Source organism: Stegodyphus dumicola, chromosome 3, assembly GCF_044657685.1.
Source record: "Stegodyphus dumicola isolate Sdum_Otavi_A_Nest chromosome 3, ASM4465768v1".
NCBI classification, from domain to species: domain Eukaryota; kingdom Metazoa; phylum Arthropoda; class Arachnida; order Araneae; family Eresidae; genus Stegodyphus; species Stegodyphus dumicola.
Window position 1 is genome coordinate 40,204,984 of NC_140770.1, and position 21,433 is coordinate 40,226,416.

A 21,433-nucleotide genomic window follows, 5' to 3' on the forward strand; every position below is an offset into this window, starting at 1 on the left:
AAGCAAATTTTGAACCCGGCTCTTACATATTATTGATGAAAAGTGTCTTCAACAGAACTGAAAAAAATTTTTCTTCTGAATTACCTTCTTTTGATTATGATAATTCTCTGAGCATCTAACTTTTTATAATTATCAGTTCTGAACTTAGAAGATCTCTTTACTCTTTATCTATGTTTTTCCCCTTCTAACCTCCATATGATTTCACTTTTTTAATTAAACATTTGTACTTATACAACATATTTCCTCGATGAGTAGTCTCATTTCATCATTTACATCATGTGACCTTTAATATACAGTCCTTATGAACTGTCATTAGAATAAAATTCTAGCATAAGAGTTATTAGATAAGTATATAAAAGGGTTGCAAGGAACATGCAAGCATTTAGATATGAAAAGGGAGACAGGAAGCAAACAAATGGCTTTTTAGTACCAAAAACGCTTGCATATTCTGTAACAGCATCAGAAAGGGTCATTGATATGTAATATAGCAGACACTAAAATTTTTAGGAAGCAATGTAACATAGAAAGCACATGGATTTCATTCAGCTGTTTCCCACCACCACCACCACCACCACCACCACCACCACCTTAAAAAGACTTTTGTGGATGCAAAGAAAATCCTGAAGTGGCAAGATATTTGTTGTTACCTCCAGAAAGCTTAAAGTGAAAAAAACCCGAAATGGGGCATATCAGATCTACAATATAATATACTGGCCTTGTTCTCATTTTTATTACATATTATTAATATTGTATGTGCAATATTCAAAATTCTTCAATTATTTCACATGATATGAAATCTTTTATGATATTGTGTAAATAATTTACAGATTTTGATACTTAAACCAATAATACAATACACAGTGGAATTAGCTGCCTTTATGGTAATGATAATCAAATTGAAAATTTTCTGTTCGAGTATCATTTTCTTTAAATTATTGTGAAGACAAAAATATTTCTGTACAAAATAGAAGGAGGAGCTACCTGAAAAGCTTCTTAAATTTGATACTCTTATTATATTTAATGTATACAAGAGTAATGTACACTGTGTGTGGATTATCCGTGTGTGGTAATGCCATACATGCACACTCAGTGCTATGTGCAAAAGTGTATAAAAACAAACATCCTCAAGTACAGTTGCTGTAAAATCACTGAATTATCATCAGCTTAGTTCCAATTATCACCTCTTGCAATTCATTCTACATGTACATAGTCAAAGGAATTGTTTAAGTTGATATCTCTTTTTTTTTTTTTTTTTTTTTTTTTTTTTTTAATTTTTTGTGTGTTTATGTGTGTGGGAAGGTGTATTTTCATGTGTATTTTCTTCTTATTCTTTTAAACATTTATTTAAAATTTTAGAACTAAAAAATGAATAAAAAACTTTACTACAAAAACTAAGCGCAAGACAATTGTTTTAATATTAAAACAAAAACTTATATTAACTGAAGATTTGTATGCCAAAATATTCAAAATATAAAATTCTTCAAAAATGTTGATTAAGGAAACATAAGGAAATGGTTCGATGAGCCAGGCTGACTAAGCCAGGCTTTCAATGCTTAACTGTTGTGGATAACATTTCAAATGCCACAAGAACAGAAGAGGCAGAGAGTGGTACTGAAAATACAAGCAAAGAAGATAGTGATAATTACTTTAGTCCCAACACAGCAATGACTTCTGTTGAAATTCTGTTGGACTTCATTGACCAAAGGGAATTTGAACAGAATGCTAAAATAGCACTTTAAAAATATGCAAGGAAATATGGCAACTGTTTAAGTTTTTTCAAAACAAAGTAAAATTACTGATTTTTTAAGAAAGAAACACATGCAATATGCATGATACATGATAGTTTGGATTATCGATAACCTTCTTCCCTGGCATTAGCCAAGATAATTGAGAGTACATCGAATTTTTTTAAAAACATTTAGTTTATTGATTTCAATAATTAAAATATGTTTATAATAGCTGCAGCATAGCCCTCCTATGCTTGCTTTAGTTTTCACATTTTACATGTAATTTTTAAAAGAATTATGTTATTGTATAATGTGATGTTAATAATTCTATATTACTTTTAGAATCCAGTATTATTGCGAGAGATGCATACTTATATTACTTCAGGAGAGTGGTCTCCTACGAAACCTTCAGTTTTTATTGTGGGATATGATGATGGCTCTATTGAAGTGTGGAATTTATTGTCTAATATCTATGAACCTTATCTTGTATACTTTGTATCAACTTCTGCAGTAAACAGCATATCATTTCAAACTCTATCAGGTATTTATTGTGTTAACTCTTTCTATATATATATATCTTTTTGTATGTGTAAGGTAAAACATCTGTAAATCAAAATTATAATTTATAGTTTCATATTTTTTATTACGGATTCAACATTCTATGTTCTATACTATCAGTGCTTCTACGTCATTACATCTAGGTTTATTGTTTTATTACAATGACTTGGACAAGATGTTGTAAGTGTGGGTACACCAATAGAAACATTCATTTGTCTGAGCAATTATCAAGCTGTGTATCAACTTGAAATTAATGCTTCATTCTTCGACAGGAAATGTATCTACAAAATAGAGGCATGGATCCTCAAAGTAATGTGATTAATTGATCATTCTACACTGATCCATTCTGTTTAGCTTTTCAGTGTGCTAAACATTTAATTTGTGCTTGCATAATATTTTGATTTTCTATTCAAATCCTGGCTTACATAAAATGCTCAGTGGCAAGATCTATAAATCTGAAGATGAAAAAAAAAAATATCTATCATTTTACTGAGGTATACTAGTGCTTAAAGAATTCAGTCTGAATGTTTATACTAAAGTTATTTCAAGGATGAGGCCAGATGTTTATTATCTGTGTCAGTTTTAGATATAAATTAATAGAAATGACATCCATGGAATAAACTGCACTTCTTTTCAGTAATACGAAATTAATAAAAGTGCTATGAGTTTTCAGCTGAGCATGATGCCTTCAATTAAAATTAAAATTTTATAGCTTTAATTTAGTAATTTTAGAAAAGCATATTAATTGTTGTGTAAATATAAGTGAAATGTAACAAGATATTTTTATCTTTAAATGATTCTGCAGTCATAAAATGTGTGAGTGCATTTAATGTTGTTGCCTTGGTAATAGTATATGCTAAAATGTGCTTCACATCTTTGATGTAGTAATTTATTCATCTAGCAGAGCAGTTACAAATATTTTGTATTGTAATTCAATTGCAGATTGATAATTTTTAACGTACAGTGATTTTATGAAAGTGAAAATTAAAATTTAATGGCATTAGAAATATAAATTTAACTAACTGTTTTTTAATTAATTAAATAAAGAATTAAGTAATTTTTTTAGGTAATATTATTAAACTGTAATGTGACTAATCGTTATTTTTTTTAATTATTTTAAAAAGTACATGCAGTAATGTAAAGAATTTATCATTATTCTCAGAATCAAGTAAATTAAATAATTTTAATTTAAGAATTTTGAATATTAACATACAAAATGGTAAGGAAATGCATTTTAAGTAATAATATAGAAAAAGAAAAAGGGTTACTTTCAACATTATTATAAAAAAATTAAAACATTAATAATTTAAAAATTGAGTGACTGTAATGATGTGTAATGTAATTAAAATGTGAAATGGGTAAGAAAAAATAATTCCAAGTTATGGTAGATGAATGTTACAGTTATTTAATGAATAATTGAATGCAGAGTATAGAGTATGTTGAATGAGTACTAGTTCAGAAACAAAGGCCTATTATTACCTCTGTATAATTGTTCCTTTTACCCTCTGCATACAATATAAACTTTGAAACCTCCCACTTTCTAATTTTTTCATATGTAACTTTTATTTGTTATTTTATATATAATGGAATATTTTTTAGTGTATAATGGAATGTTTTAGTGCAGTTCACAAATGCCAGTTACCTTATGTAAGGAATGGAAGTCTTTATATGTAACTGCCAGAGCAGCCGTTAACCACTGACACTTATATACATCAGTCAGTTTAAGCTAAACAGATAGATATACTTATATTTGAAGAAAGCTGTGGAGTCTTCCAGTTTAGTGCAACAAAAAATTAGAAGTATAAAGGGGTTACACATCTAGTGACGGTCTCTAATAGACAAGACTTTTCTGAGAAATGAGATTCTGGTAGCACTGGTTTAAACGGGAGGATTCCTAGAAAAAACAGCTTTGCTGGAAGCAAAGTCTCATCTAGCTATGGAAACGATGTACCAGCTATGCTGGATTTCTTTTAACCTCGCTGAAAACTTTTCGTCTGCAGCTTTGTCCTGAGTAGAGATCAACCAATCAGACAAAAGTCCTGCTTCTGAAGGATCACGTGATCCCAATCTGAGCAATAATCTGTTACTGTTTGGCATTCAAGTCTGTTTAGTAAGTAAAAATAGTAACCTAGCCATGTAAGTTTCATGGAAATGTGCGGGTCCTGAGAATTGTGCCTTTCGACTTCCAGTCCCACATACTGGAAACATATGTGATTGGGACTTAACAGTAAAAACCATAATTTCAGTAATACTATTGTAAAATTTATAATACTATTAAAATATAAGTTATAATAATAAAAATTAATAAGAATATTTGAAATTTGTTGAGATTACTCAAAATAAGTAATGGATGTATAAAATTTTTATAATTCTGATTCTGTGTGTAAAGTTTTGAAAAGCTTTTCCTGAAAAAATATGATTATGTGGACACAAGACTTTTGGACTGAAAATTTTCATAGGACTAAAATATTATCAAAGTTTGTATTTTTCAATTATTTAAAGAACTATTTTGACAAAATTTTATTATTTGGATTTTTCAACTTATTTATCAACTTTGCTAATGCTTTAATGCTTTTTCTCTAAAAAGGCTTCTCTGTTGCTAGACCTTTTCTTCTTTGAATGGGGGGGGGGGGAATATAAGATAAAATATATGTAACTATGAATTATAATTTAAATTAGCAATAGCCCTTAATTCCTCTTTTTAATTTGGGTCTTCCTTTCTATATTCTAAAAATAGTAATAACTCTTTCTGAACTGTGCAATTTCCAGATCAATCCACATATATGAGACTTAATAATGCTAATGACATAGCTGATTCGGAACTTAAACCAAATTTTTCTCTCAATAAGCTGCTATATTGGATCTCTGCACACTTTTTGCTTCTACCTCTGTTCTCGAAGACACTGCCACACTGCTCTCTTTCTATTGCAATGGTATAAAAAATGTAAATATTCTTGAATAGGCATGATTAGAGTGCCAAATGAATATTGGCTACAAAATCTCAGTTGAAATAAAAATGAATATTTAATCTGCCTTAACTGCCAAGCTTACTCTTTAGTATAGATTAACATCTACAAAATGCAATAGTTCTGTATCTATGCTGTTAGTGCTTCTACAGTATTTTTACATCTAAGTTTGCTTTCATTGCAATGAGCATCTGCTTTATTACATATATGTGTGTATGTATATATGAATGAAAATTAAATTTTAAAATGCAAAAGAATTTTAAGACATTCAAAAAAAGTATAATTGAGCACTGAAGTAGCTTCAATTAAATCTTAAATTGCATAAATAGATTCTACTTGATGGTGGGATCGATGGTGTTTGACATCCAAATATGCACAGACAATTGATCAGCATAATGAAGATCTCATTGATTACAAAAAATAATTAATATTATAAAAGTGATAATTAATTGTTTATTGATATAAAGCTATATCATGAAGTAAGTAATCATATAAAATAAATATGAGGGGGAAATACGCTAAAATTATACAGTATGTTTGAAAATATAGTAATATTTTTTTTTTTTTTAGCCTGAAGGAGCATTAACTCAGAAGGGCTGTTAGTTTTGTTTAAGCATTTTGCATTGGTTCACTATAAAAGTCTTTCTTTACATTTCTTACTGGTTCTTTACATACAAGGTTTCTTTACATTTCTTACTGGTATTATGTTGGTAATGTAGCAATGCAAAGTCATTACAATGTCTAACAGTACTGTGCATCAAAGGATTTTGAATGTCTGTATCACTTTTCACATCCTGTTTTGAATCCCCCATGAAAAAAATGCCCCTTTCGGCATAATATAAAATCTGAAAGCTTTTAAATTTTATGTTTTTAATTAATTTATTCATTTATTTTTACTATTGCTCATGACAGTTTTTCACAAGCAGCTACTTTAACAATATTAAGTTCATCAGCTTTAATTTGAAGAAATGCAAACCGAATTTTCAGCATTTGTTGCTGATCTTTTTTTGATATTCTCACTTGTTCAAGACTATGTAGTGCAGTTACACTAATCCTTTATATTTTACATTTAAAATGTCTCTGTTGCTGTTTTTCTTTCCCCAACTTTACAGCAAAACTTTATTATTGGTATTTTTTATTCAGCTTTCAAACCCATGACAGAAAATGTTCACTGACTCGAATCAAATGATTAACTGCACAGAAAATTATCCGTATAAGAGGTAGTATTTTAAGAGAAGGAAGTTGAGATATCATAGTAATCAGTGACATCAATTATTAATTGGCAGGTTTACTGGAATTTCTTTAAAAAAAATTAATCTTAAAATTTTTTTGATATGCTGTGTGTATAGAGGGCGATTCAAAAATATCTGGCAAAAATGTAAAGACAAGTAGAGAAGAATGATATAGGCAGATTTCTTAGCGGTCTGCAGATGTAAGAATGGCATAGATGGTACAGAGTGCTGTTGTGCTAGAAGCAAAAACATTCTGGTAGCGTAAATAATCATTTCCCATGAAAATTTTGAGTGGTATGCATGGCTACAATGCTTGCAGAATGCGCCAATGTTCATTTTATTTATGAAGTTACAGCAGAAATAGAGCAGCTACTCAAAGAAGGTACAGATAATGATTCCCAGGCACCTTCTTTGAGCAAATGCTTCATTTCCATCCTCTGCTCCATGAATAAAATTCATGTTGGAGATTACCACATTCTTATAGCAATACATTGTCACTTGAAATTTGTGCAGAAAATGATGATTTATACCCACATATTTCTTTTATTTACTTTGACTATCCAGCAATGCTTTTTACCACCTCAATGCACCAATTCTGCACCCGCATTCCATTACAAAATCTTCTTATTTTGTTATTCCCTACCTACATTTACATTTTTGACAGATACTTTTGAATCATCCTGTATTTTATGGACAAAGTATGAACTATGGCTATTTTAGGTTTTGCTCAGCCAGTTCTAGGTTTCTTAACTGAAACTGGCCAAAGTTCAAAATTATATTGTTGTTAGTTTTAATGATTTTGCATGAAATTGATGTTATTGATGAATAAAAAAATTTTATTTTATGGTAGAATTTAAAAAAAGTATATTTCATTTTTAGTGCACAGTTAGAAATGTATCTGAAAATATTTTTGCACAAAAAATAAATTACTGATGTATGCATTTATAGCCATTTCTTCAAAGATGTTAAAATCGTATCGTCTGCTATAATAGCTATCTGTTATAAAATTCCTGTCATTATATTTTCAAACTGTATAAATAGAAGCAAAAGCAGATCCTGGTGTTAAGATCATCATCAGCCTATCCAACACCTCAAAACAAAACAGGGCTTTCCTATTATTCACATTCCCACAAAAAGTACCTAATTCATTGCTGACTTTGTGAATTAACAGAAACCATTTGTTACTCATAGATGCTGTTCTGTTCATAAATGATAATAATAAAAAAATGCATTTTATAGGAAATAAGAAAATGTATGAGAAAATGAAAATTCTATATAACCAATATTTACATCTTTAAAGCCATTGGATACTATTAAGTGAAATAAAGTTTAAATTTAAAGCATTGAAATCCACATGTATGGTGTGTGTGTGCGTATGCTTGTAACACTAGTACCCATTATAATTTCCTCCCTGCAAAGAACATAGCATCAGAAGAAAAATGCTTATCCTATTCTTTTATCAATATGACATAATATCCTTAGACTGGTCATTACATGATGCAGCAGTAAGTGAGGAATACCACTGCAGACTGCTCGAAAATCTGAAAGTTAAATAACATGGAAAGTCAATGAAATATGTGATCTGTTATGTGTTGGTCAAAGAGAGAATTATGATTAATCTAATCTATCCAGCTATTTTCATCATTCTTCGATGTATATTATTATCCTTCAGTATCCTTCCACATTAATATCATCCTTCAACATATGTGCTGATATCCTATGCCATTAGATTGTATTCCTGTACTAAGCTATTTTCTATAATTTATCCAATGCATAACTAGAAAAGAGTTAATATGTGTATCCAGTTTGCTGCTTCAAGAGATTTACAGTTGATTTTATAAAATTCAACAAAATAAATAAATAAATAAATAAATCTGTAATCTTAGATTCTGAAGCAACAGAATTTTATAGAAAGGAAAACTGCAAGACCATATGGATCTAAAAATTGAAAGAATTTGTAAATTCTTAATTTAAAAATAAATTAATATTAGTTTTAAAACAAAAGACTAAGTAAATAAATATAAAAATTTAGAGGGTTGGAAAGTGAACATGACCATATTTAATGTGTGTTTCTCTTCCAACTTGAGAAAAACATTACATTAAAAACTTTTGAGTTGAGTAACGGATGCCTTTGTATTCTCAGAGTAACAAGCACACATTTGATCATGGCTTAATCCTCAAATTAGAGATTATTATATACCATAAAAAATATTTGAATTTTGTTGTGGAATTGGATAAAATATAAGCTTTTAAACAAATATTAATTATTGCTGTATTCTTTGATTTAATTCATGATTATTGGAGAAGTTGTAAGCTCCTCCAATAATTATCATTTGGTGTGTTATTTTAACTCAGATTTAATTCATGATCTTACAGAAAATGAGCAAATTGTGGCAATAGGAGATGCAAAAGGAGTTGTTTATAAATTGACTGTACCACATTACTTATGGAAACCCACATATAATGAAGTAATTAAATTTCCAATCTTAAGAGCTTTTTGTTTAAATTTATTTTTTTCACAATATATTTGTAGTTCAGTTATTGATTCATCTTTGCTACTATATGTTACATCAAAATTTTAAAATCAAAATGCAGAATAATCATTATTGATTGTTCTCAACTGGAATTAGTCACAATGTTCAGAAGTCAATATGTATATAATGGGTCTTTTCATTAAATCATCTTTTTTTAATTACAGGAGAAATGACAGAAAAATGGCTCAGTTCTTCTTCCTTCATATTTTATAAATGCTAACTGCTGGGTTTTACTTTTATATTTGTTTATTCAACTTTGTAAAAGTAAACTTAACTTTTACAAAGTTAACAAAAGCAAGCAAAATCTCTATTTTTATAGTGAGAAGATTTTTGTTTTTAAATTTTATATCACTTTTCTTCCATTTCTTCTTAAAAGAATTATTAGTGATCATTATATTTTTATATTTTTCTTCACTGCCTTTTTTAAATATTTCCTGATATCTAACAATTCTGACTGATACTCATAATTTCAAAATAAATTTGTAAAACTGACAGGAATTTCATATGTAGAAAAGCTGGCAAAAAGAGTAGTTTCATTGTCATAACACAGCATTTCTCAAGCTCATCATTTTCTCTTTTTCTTTCATTCTTCAATACAGCAACTTTTCAAATGAGGAATAAATTACAATGTTCTGAAAACCACCTTATTTTTGTTTCCTTCAAAAGCAATTTTTTTAACATATGTTACTATCAGTATATTTCTATTTTTAAAATAAAATTAATTAAAATTCATTTAATTTTATATTGATATAAAGTAATTAAGTCAATGGAAGAAAAATTATTTTCAAGCTACCAGAGTTTGGATAATCTTTGTATTTTTTACTAAAAGTTAAATAAATATTGGAACTTACATTAATGAGATAGATTAGATTGCCGATTCTTCTGCAGCTATTCTGTCTTTGGTAGCACCACCATCATAATGCTTTAAAGCCCTGTTTTGTTTCTTAGATTAGATTGGGAAATCTGTAGGTAGAGTAACCAGTAATAAATTTAATAAAATATAAGTCTTGGGGGAAATTGATAGATGACATCACTATGTCATTCCCATACTCTGAGATTTTCCACTATAGTGTGGTATACACAATTAAATTGAATCTTATATTTCATCTTTTTGAAAATCTAAAGGTCAGGCTTCAAGGACCACAGGCTGAGAAATGCCGTTATAACACATAAATTATTAAAATCTACCACAGTAATGAAATCATTTCTAACAACAAAAAGTAAAAAACATGCCTTCTCAAATTGTTTTTACACATTTTGTAGACAAAGAGTATAGAAAAACCAGGCCTGACAAAATGTGGCTGGATATTATTATATAGAGAAAAAGTAGACCGTAATTATGTATTTTGTATTCGACTATTTCAAAAATAAAAATTGTCATCAAACAGTATGATGTGTGATTTAGCGCCAGTAATGGATAAGTGAGACAGAACAATCCACTTACATAAGTCTTTTGCCTTAATTTAATGTGAGCTTAATTAATTCTTGATATGGAAACCTGGAAGCATTTGCCCTTCCATCAACTAATTTTAGATGATTAGTATATGTTTTAATAAATTTCTTTGTGTGATAATCTCAAAGTTTGAGATCATATTAATTTTAATTTTTTGCATGCTGTATCCATAATTTGTGTGTGTCAATTATATAATTAAATCAACAATGATCTGGGATTTTAGTCCTTCAAAATTCTGAATGACTGGCGACAATTTGGTAGAACCTTCACCAGCTTTTATAGTCAACAAGAGCCAACATTCACAGTGAACAGGAAAGTATAACAGTACCAAAGACTAAATCAGGATTGCTTGCAAATCTGAAATTATTTATTTTATGTTCTATTAAATAGTTCTAACACATAGAAGCTTTTTTTTTCCTTCAAAAAAGTGCTAGACTCTCAAGTTATGTGATTAAGTTCAATTTCAATGAACAAGCAATCACCCAAAACTGATTTAATTAAAATTAATATTTATAAAAAAATACTATAAATTCCTCATAAGATGGCAAATAATTACTGAATAAAATGCTCAGTATTTTATTGATTAAAGTTATTTCTTTGTATATTATTATTTTTAATTTTAGCCTTCTAAGTGACATGGCTTTTTGGATGTGCTTATAAAGAATTTATTTAAACAGCACGTATTTTCTAAATTTGAACAATTAATTATTATAATCTCTGTTCTCATAAATTTTCATCTCTTAATATAATACTTTGTCATCAAAGAAAATTATGAAATAAAATATTCGAAATAATAAGGTAACTGATGCATTTTGCAGATAGCCAAATAATATCGTAAAACAGTTTTTTTTAAATAATATTTAATGAAAAATTTATTCTGTAGCTGGAATTAACAATACAGTACATAAATGAAGAATCGGACAGAATACGAAAGTTCAGTTATGAAGCAAAAATGCCCACTGAAAAACCTGAAGAAACTTTTATACAACAAATAGAAAAGGCAAAGGTATAATCTCCAGATTTATTACAAATACTAATTTTATTAACTATGTTTTTTAATATTACTACATTTAAATATCGTTGTTGCTATCAGATTTATTTAGGTTCAGTACAAGTATGTCTTATCCTAATTATTAGTATTGATTTTAATCAGAAATTTATATTTAATCAACTGCAATGGTCAGCTTCATTTTACGGATTAATTCCAATAAGAAACTTATCAAAGGATGGCACATCTTTTGAAGGCAGAGTTTACTACATACTAATGCTTCAAACAAGCAATATTTGGATTATATCTTAACAGAAAGATAACTATTTCTAATATAAAGACCTTCCATAAGCTGCGTAAAAATAGTTTTGTATGAAAATGAAAACAAATCAACTAAAATTAACAGAATTCTATGAATGGAAAGAACTTGAAATTCTTTTAACTCAGCAACTGATAAAGGATCTTCACTACCTTGATCAAGAAGAATAAGAGTAACTTTAGTTTCGTTTTCGTTGCAAGCCAAAAACAGTGTATGTTTGCAATAAATTATTTTTCGAAATAAGAAATTTTACTCTGAGAAACATTAGTATAACATTTAAAACTACAGCTTCCCTCTTCGAACTTGAGGTAATTGATTCATTTTTAACTAAATTACATAAATTTGATTTTTCCTCATTATTTTTCAAATATATAGATTCATGATGACTTTTATCTCTGCAAAATGACTCAAATGAAATTTCTTAAAACATTTAAAACATCGATTATGTGCTTTAAGAATGTTTATTTTCTCAATTACCCCTTTACAACATATAAAAGAATCATGGTGTTTCTCAGAGAAGATGCATACTCGCTCTACTGTTGTGTGAAATACACTAGCCGTGGGTGTATTTCTGTTCTTTTATTTACAGTTTTTTGATTATAACAATTAGTAAATGTTTTATTTTCACCTCAAGCCAATAAAATATTTTTGTGATATTCGACCTCCTTCTATAAGAATAAAATCAATTTAGAAATGTCAACGTCGCCTTCATACCTTTGCCTGTTAAATTCTGAAATTAGATCGTGAGGCAAGATTTTTTGTAAAATAGGCATTAGCAAATGTCCGAAAGAGCCTGATGTAACATTTATTGCCTCTAAATTTTGAACAGGGATCTCAGGGTTATCATAAATTCTGCATAATGCTGAAACATTAGAAGAACTTTTTACTTCTTCTAAATTTATATTTTATTCACAAAGGAATTGATAATATCATCTCTTTTCCCAAATCTGTTTTTCAGAATTTTTATGCAGTTGTCATAATTATTGTTAGATAATTCGAATCCTGAAACAACATTAGCAGTTTGACCAGTTAAAAAGGTTTTAAGATACACAAATTTTTCAACTTTCGAAATGTTTTTCATTCTATCAGCCATTCTTTCGAAACTGTTCCAAAAATGTTACCAGTGTTTCCAAACTCCGGAAAATGTCTTAGTTTATTGTAACAACTTATCTTATTTATTGCAACAACTTAAACTGTTATGACACTTTGAATTGCACAAGAGTCACTTGCTAACAAAGGTTTCAATCTTCAACAGAGCATATCTGTGCTTGTTGACATTTGCCAGTAATAGTCCGAATATATTAGAATATAACCAAATATTCGATCTTTCACTGACGTATTTGGTACATATTAACATTCATTTCGGTGTTTCACGGTAACCTACATATATGCGTTAGGCAAGTCAAAAATTACCTATACTTTTGTCATAACTTTTCTTACATTGCGTACTTTGTCTTCTGTCCTCGCATATTTTATTGTTATACTGTTGTGGTAATGCTGTGTAAATTTGATCTTAATTCCTTCATTTTTCTTCCCTCTGTTGCAGATATATCATGGCTGCTCCATTAGAAGTTTGCACCAAAGAGGAACAACAAGCAGTGTTCCGATTCCTCTGGTCGGAGGGTGTCAAAGGGTCAGACATGAATAGGCGAATCATTATCAATGAGGTAGCATCTGCTTTGAACATCAGTCATGGCTCTGCCCATCAAATCATCCATGACGAGCTCGGTTTTCATGAAGTCTGTGCACGGTGGGTACCAAGAAAGCTTACTGCAGAACACAAGCTCACTCGTGTTAGGGTCTATCAACACTTTGCCAAAACACAGTTTTACATGATAGTGCACTTCTCCCTTATTGCGATGAATGTCTGACCCTTTGACACCCTCCGACCAGAAGAATTGGATCTGCTTGTTGTTCCTCTTTCGTGAAAATTTCTAATGGAGCAGCCATAATATATCTGCAACAGAAGGAAGAAAAATGGAGGAATTAAAATCAAACTTTCACAGCATAAAGTGCGCAATGTAAGAAAAGTTATGACAAAAGATTTTTTTAGATAATTTTTAACTTGTCCATGTATAATCAAACGAACATTCTCCTTTTCTAGCATAACATTCATATTGCTCAGTCTGAAATTACAAAGATCTCTTAAATTGATAAATATTGAGAAAATACATGTTATAAACACCCTAAGAATTAAAAATCCAGTATACAATTTTTTAAGACCAAATCTCAGTTTTATCTGATAATCTTTTCTTTGTTTTTCATTTTTTGATTTTACTCAATAAGTAGTGTTGCATACTCAACTGTAATTATGGCTATGGAAGCTATGTTGCCACATTAAATTCTTTCTCAAATGCATAGGATTTTTTAATCAACCTCTCATCAAGTTTGCATAGTCTCATCATATCTATCACAACTTTTAATACTGAAGATGTATTTATTATAAATAATTATATCCAAGTTCTTTCATTCATACAGCCACCAGAAGATATTCCAAGAGAAATCACAGAAGAAGAATTACTTTTAAAAAACTATGCAGAATTCCAAGAGTTAGAAAAGATCCAGTTGCAATACTTAGGTTTAATCGAAGATGATAACGAAGAAAATGAAGATGAGTAAGCAAAAATTAATATGTCCATGAAGCATATGAATGAAAAATCTTTTTCACATTATGTCAGTTTCAAAATAGTAATATTTAAATATAAAATTGTGTTTTCTACTATGAACTGATCATAAAATGGAACTTTGTGTATAATAAAATATATAGTCAAATAGTGCAAATAATTAAGTTTTTCATTGACAGGTTATAGAATACATTTCCAATTTAGCCAACAGACAGATAAAAAAGTCGGCATATCTGTAATTTACCAAACAAAAAAAAAAAAAAAAAAAAAAAATGTACAAGAAATATTCCATTCTCACTTTTGGAAAATGCAAATTATAAAATATTATATAATCATATACATATATTCACTTTTAAAAGTATTATAGCAAAAAAAGAGAAAAAATGGAATATAACAAATTTTTAAATATGAAGTAACTGGAAGGTTCATCTAAGAATATAATACTAAAAACCAATTATTTTAAAAATATATACCTATTATCAATGTTTTCTATTAAAAGCTATTATCCTTCTTCCTTTCACAGCCTGCAAATCTGACTAATTGTACAGTCAGTGTTTCATATTATATGAATCTTTTTTCTGGCTAAAACTATATACCAAAACAAATTTTAAAAATTAAAAAAAATCTTTCAGATTTTACATTACACCCTAAGGGGTGTTTTTTTAACGTTTTGTGTGTTACCTTTATTTATTAAATAACATGTTCTTTGTGCTCAAACAAAGAAATTCAATTCAACAGCAATACCGCAAAATAAATTTTAAACGAGCATATCTTTAGAATTTCTGATGCACAGTCTCGCGCTGAAGATAAGAATGTCCCCCCTCCCCCCATATAGTGTTGCCATTCCTCGCTTTGAAATCGTTGAGTTTGTTAATAAAAAATTTGTTAAAGTGTTACAAAATATGAAATTGATAATAAAACAAATTCCAAATTCAGGTTTCCAGATGCCCATATTTGGTGGAGGATTACGCTATTCAAAATTGGATGGCTCTACGTACCGTTGTTTTATATCAATGCGAGAAACATATATACATTTATGCAGATTCTTCATTATTTAATTTCTTTAAATATTACACAGGGTGATAATATTTTGTGGCAACAATTTGAAAAGTGATTCGTTGTTTATAGTGAATCGATACAAAATGTCAAAATGAAATTAATAGCCCTTCTGTGCAAATTGGTCCTTTGAGCATAAAAAAAGAACTCTGTATGATTTCCAAAGTTTACTGTAAAATGTTTTATCCTAGAAATGATATTTGATTTTTACATATATCCTTTTTAAAGCAATTTTAACCTTTCTATATATTTTATTATGCTTCAAGCAATCAGGGATTTGTCTCCAAAATGCTAAACTTCCCCAAAAGGCAACAAGTAAATAGTATTTTCTTGATTTAAATTTCTTAATGAATCTCCCTTTCTTTGTACCTTGACTCCTCCTATTTATGTGCATATATAGATATATGTTCATTACCTTAATTGTCTGGATACATTTCAAGATGAATGTCTGCCTACTTAAGAGAATCATGACAAGTATTTTTGAATGTATCTACAGGGTGTCCCATAAATGTTGAGACAAACTTCTGGGGAAGGTAGAGCACATCATAAGGATTAAGAATTGCATAGAAACCCCTGCCCAGAAACGTCACTGTATGCCGCCAGGGAGTGTTGTACAGGAGAGTGCTAGTGGAAAGTGACAATTGCGGCATTAAAGTGGTAGGCACCATATGAAGAGCATGGAATGCTATATGAATGGAGAGCTTGTGAACATGTGGTTTCAACGTGATGGCGCCTGCTCATTTTGTACTGGATGTTCGTAGCCATTTGAACAGATCATTCCTGCATCAATGGACTGGGCGTAGTGGACTGGCTCCTTGGCCCTCATGCTCAGCGGATTTATCGAGCCTTGATTTCTTTTTGTAGGGCGCATCAAAAGTATCGTGTCTGAAATGGATCTCATGGCAAAACTCGCCTGCGCAGCTGCTACAATCAAAGAAACTGCCGGTGTGTTTGAACATGTCCGGCAATCAATGGTCCGTCGGTGTCAGGCATGTTTGGCGTCTGATGGTGCAAACTTCGAGCATCTGTTGTATCATTTAAGCTGTCGTCACCATTTGTATCCATGTCCAATAAATGTTTCAAATTAATCACTCTCTTGTTTCCTTTCTCATCTTCCACCTCTGCTACCACTTACCCCTGACATTTACAGGCATGGGTTCCTATGTAATTCTTAATCCTCTTGATGTGCCCTACCTACCCCAGAAGTTTATTGCAACATTTATGGAACACCCCCTATACAGCTTGGCCATATGGGTGGGTTACAGTCGGAAAACAGTACTCATATTATATTACATGTATGACTGACGACTGAGTTAATAAATCCAGATGCTGAAAGTTACAGATTGTGCAATCTAAAAGATGACATAGCATAACTGGGTTAGAACCATTAATTAATACTATGAATTAGTATCTAAAATTATGCATTATTATCATGTCTATCTAGGCAAAATTTCATGTAGCTATTTTTAGGTAATAATAATGTAATCTTTTTTTGAACCACTATTGGCTGAGTGAGAACTTGCTGAACACTTTTAGTTTGGCACAGGCTCAGATCTCACAGTTACATGGGAGTTTTTATGGCCTTTTTCCCACAAGTAATGTGACTATAAGCTAGTTTCTCTTTAAATGTCCTTCATTAAAACATTCTACCTTTGGCAGATAACTCTCATCTGTTCTGCCATAATCGAATCCCTTAATTAATTTATTTATTTTAAATATTTATGTAATAGGCACATGCATTTATCAGTAAGACAGGTATTCTCATAACAAAAGATTCATGTGCACATGATAAATTTGCTCATAAAATAATGCTACTAAGATCATATATATTAGAAGTTTTTAAGAAATTATTGAATTTTGAACATTGAAGAAAATATTGAATTTTTGTCTACATGCAAGTATTTAAATATTGACAATAAATATGCACTGAGGCATATAAACAAATATTTATTCAACTGGAATTTCAAAACATTCAATTAAATATTTGCAGCAACTTCAATGTAGTACTTGCAGCAACTTCCTGCAGAATATACAGAATTAATATTTTTTGTTTCTTAAAGTGCATGTAGGAATGTATAAGCATTTTCCCAGAATTCAGTACAACATACCACAGAAACACTAAACAAATAAGAGGTAAGCCATTTTATTGAAATATAGTGGAATGGAAAAAGAATTGCATTAATGTTCTCATTTCATACAGTTCATTAATATGCTTAAAGACAAACTAAAACAATAAACAAAAAATATCACCGGAATGTCTATTTACAAATAAAATTTTCACCAGTATAAATCCATATCTATCACAGTGAAACCAATAAATATTAAAAATTTATAAACACTTCTAAAAATAAGAAAAAGAAAAAAATGCTTGGTCTATATTTTCCAAAGACTAAATCATTTTCTTTAAAGAATATTTTGTAAAAATATATTTTATTCAAAATATAAATAAACTTTATCATTACTCATTTTCACTATTTCATGGAACGGCATTTAGTGACACTTCATGTAAATTATTTACATATAAAACAATTATCTTGATTAGTAAGAATTATTTTAAATTTAAAACCAGAATTATTTATGTATAAATGCATATAATACTTTGGGGGGGAGAATTAGATGCAAATTATAACTGATTGTAATTGTATAAAGTACTACTTTTTCTTCTTGAAGCTACACAATCAATAAAAATGACAAACTACAACTAATAAATAAACATATTTCCTAAACTACTACACTATCAGAAAAATTGATATTTGAATAATTTTCACACAGTTGTTGAGTAAAGTGCAGTTAGCAAAGAAATTTGCATCATTTTAATTTCAAAAATTACATCTTTAACAACATATATAAAAAGGTAGGTCATATACAAGAGCAAAATGTTATGTCAGAATAAAATTTTTCTTGCAACCTCTTATGTAGCAAGCTACTCAACAAAAGAACAAAGTAAATTTAAATTCATTTGACAAAAACAATACAGCATATAATAAAAAATAATTGTTACATTTTTCTCTGTTTTTCAAAATCTTCATTACTTACATAAATGCATAGTTCAGAGAAACAAAACCGCAATAGGATAACTTGAAGACATATATGTATAATGATGACATATGAAATAGTCATATTAAATAACTTCAGATGATTAATTCAAAATTATAAAAAAATTTTCCATAAATTATGCTATATTACTTTTAAAATGGATATTCTTTTAAGTACATTTTCTATTCAATATAAAGTAACAGAAGGTCAAGAAGTGGATCTGAACGAAATTATCCAGAAAGGTTTTCAAATGATTTCTTTTTTTTTTTTTTCACTCACACATCAGTCTAATGTAGGACTGGAAGAGGCAGAATCATACAGTATTTAGCATAATCTGATAACTTATCCTAATCTCCAAATTACATTGCATCAATAATGCACTTGAAAATATTCTTTTATCAAAATATTCACAGACTGTAGATCTTGTAGTTAAAATGACAAGATGCTAAATCAACTCAGATGATATTTAACATTGCATTTGTTAGATCAGTTTTGTTATAATACACTATTAAAAATCATTGCTTTGATATGAGCATTTCTGATTGCTCCAAAACGATTTCCTTATAATGCAGTGTTTTTCCACCATTAAATCAACTTTGAAATTCCCAATTTAAATTAATGATATATATCTTTTAGCTATTTAATTGAAAACTTTAAACTAGAATAGATTTTGATGTGATACCATGACACAGATAAATTTACCTACAAATCTGGCCATACTGGAAACCAGAAACTGTGACTCCCAATCGGATTTAATAAAAATGTATAAAATTAATATCCCTAATATGAGAATAAAAATAAAATACTGTAAAATACAAATTGTACTACTAAAAACAACAGTTAAGACTGTTTTCAATGAGGTATGTAATCTTCTTCATTGGAATACATAAAAATAAAATACCGGTAGGATATGTACCAACAGTAAGGAACCTAACAAAACACCCAAAATATGGTATTTGTAAAAATTAGTACAATAAAATTACTTTAGTATGTAATTTCTCAATAAACGCACTCTTTCACATTCTAAATTTATTTCAATCAAATAAATATAAATTGTTTAAAGTTTTGTGAAGTTTGTAGTCATACAAACGTACAGAAATTATTACACACACACATGTATGTATAAGTTGTGTGTAATGACACTCAATCATCAATGTAATTAAGTTATGATACTTATAATTATAGACATATTTCAGAATATAATTTTACAACTACTTCATAAATGTGGATAACTTCTCTTACACTCACAGGTTTAGTGTCTGCTTTAATTATTTATTTTTTATTTTTCTTATACAGACATTTTATACACTTACAAATTCAAAGAGGCCAAATGTAGTTAAAAAATAGTAATATATGTTACATTAAACATTTTTTAATAAACATTATGCAGCAGTGACTTTATACAAATCCCTTCTCTCCCTATTGGAAAGTAGCAAATTTTTAGTCTTTAAATATTTAAAATTTAGAATTCGTTTAACACAACTCTTACCATCACATCCCCTAAAAAGTCTGGAAATGGGAATGAATAAAAATACTTTAATATATGGTTAAGTTAAAAACATCATCAATGTAATTAAGGATGTAATGTTACTTCTCTGTACCTTTCTGATTAAAGTATTTATCATAATGTGCTACTAGTTGCTGCATGCACTTGTTCATACAATCCTACCACCAGACCATTGAGCTAATCCATTTTATAAAAGCACAAAACCATCTGATAGCTATTACATGAAAATGTTTCCAATTATTTTCTTATATCATGCATAGACCATCAGTCACAATACATTTTCCTTTTCAGATTTTTCTCATTACTGACATCTCCTTTGCTCTAGAAATTAATGGTATCATTTATACCCAATACTTTAACTGATGTATGTTTTTCATTAACAATTTACTATGAATTTTAGCTGCATTTTGGCTTTCACTTGAAGAAATTTAAAATTGGAGCACTTGGCAAAAACATCAGTTCCATCATATATCTTACATGTACATTACACAATCTCCAATGGGTGGAAGAAAATGCTAGAACAAATGATACAACATAGTATGTATCTAATTTATGCAAATATGAAACTTTTTATTCATCCCATTTTTTATTTACAAGCTCTTTGGAACTTCCAGCCCTTGTACTTTGATGTATTACACTCCTTTAATGCACATATAAACAATATTTTGACCTAGTATAAATAGATTTAAATGACATAAATTTATTACAAAATATAAGTCAACTGAATTACTTTTGTATATAAAAATCATTTACTGTATTCATAAATTAAAGATGTGGCATACACATATAATAATGTTTTGCTGCATAATAAATAATTTTTTTCATTTTTAAATCAATAACTTCTCTCACATTCATAATTTTTAGTCTATAAAATAATCATAAAACTATTACATTCATTTGCAATATTATACCAAAATTATGTAAAAAAGATTATTAAATCTTAAGTCCAAATTTTAAAATTTCAAAGCAATATGATATATATTGATGATTGGATAAGTCATGCTGAATAAAAATCATAGTTTTGCTCTTATTGACTGAACTTCTGGTTTTGTCAAAAATTCTCGCCACCAAGCTGGTCTTTCTAAGGCACCAGGAGTATTCAAAAAGCATTCATATAAATTTTTATAAATCTGAAAAGGAAAAAAATTATCTGAATTTGAATGCATTTACAGAATATTTCACCGAGTAATAAAATTCATCAATTATCACCGTAAAAAAGAACTAAAGTCAGTTTTAAGAAAAATTTATCCTTGCATTCAATAGCAGAGTTGCCAACTATCCTGACTTAGGTGGGAGACTCCCGATTTTCAACCGCTTTCCTGCCAACCCAATTTACAATATATTTCTCCCGACTTTTTCTTATTCTTAAAATTTCTCACGATTTTTATGGAACTTGGCTTAATACTTTGTTATATGAACAATAAAAAGTGATT

General features: G+C 29.0%; 2 protein-coding genes across 6 annotated transcripts in view; one reads left to right on the forward strand and one right to left on the reverse strand.

Annotated features, from left to right (window-relative positions):
• The window catches only part of LOC118182467 (dynein axonemal intermediate chain 3-like), a 76,743-nt gene extending 60,175 nt beyond the window's left edge, over positions 1–16,568 (forward strand). For 3 of the 5 annotated variants that reach the window (XM_035351812.2, XM_085812784.1, XM_085812785.1), the window contains 5 exons: positions 2,070–2,268; positions 8,860–8,951; positions 11,354–11,476; positions 14,256–14,392; positions 15,954–16,566. In XM_035351812.2, coding sequence (XP_035207703.2) covers positions 2,070–2,268; positions 8,860–8,951; positions 11,354–11,476; positions 14,256–14,392; positions 15,954–15,972 — 570 coding nt within the window. In that variant the 3' untranslated portion in view covers positions 15,973–16,566. Of the gene's footprint in view, positions 1–2,069; positions 2,269–8,859; positions 8,952–11,353; positions 11,477–14,255; positions 14,393–15,953 lie in introns of those variants that run through there. The other 2 variants (XM_035351814.2, XR_004757071.2) reach the window with 2 other exon arrangements.
• Positions 16,569–17,584: 1,016 nt separating this feature from the next.
• LOC118182468 (peroxisomal acyl-coenzyme A oxidase 3-like) overlaps positions 17,585–21,433 on the reverse strand; it is a 75,644-nt gene continuing 71,795 nt past the window's right edge. The window contains exon 15 of the mRNA XM_085812786.1: positions 17,585–21,130. Within this exon, the coding sequence (XP_085668912.1) occupies positions 21,014–21,130 (117 nt within the window). The 3' untranslated portion in view covers positions 17,585–21,013. The remainder of the gene's footprint in view (positions 21,131–21,433) is intronic.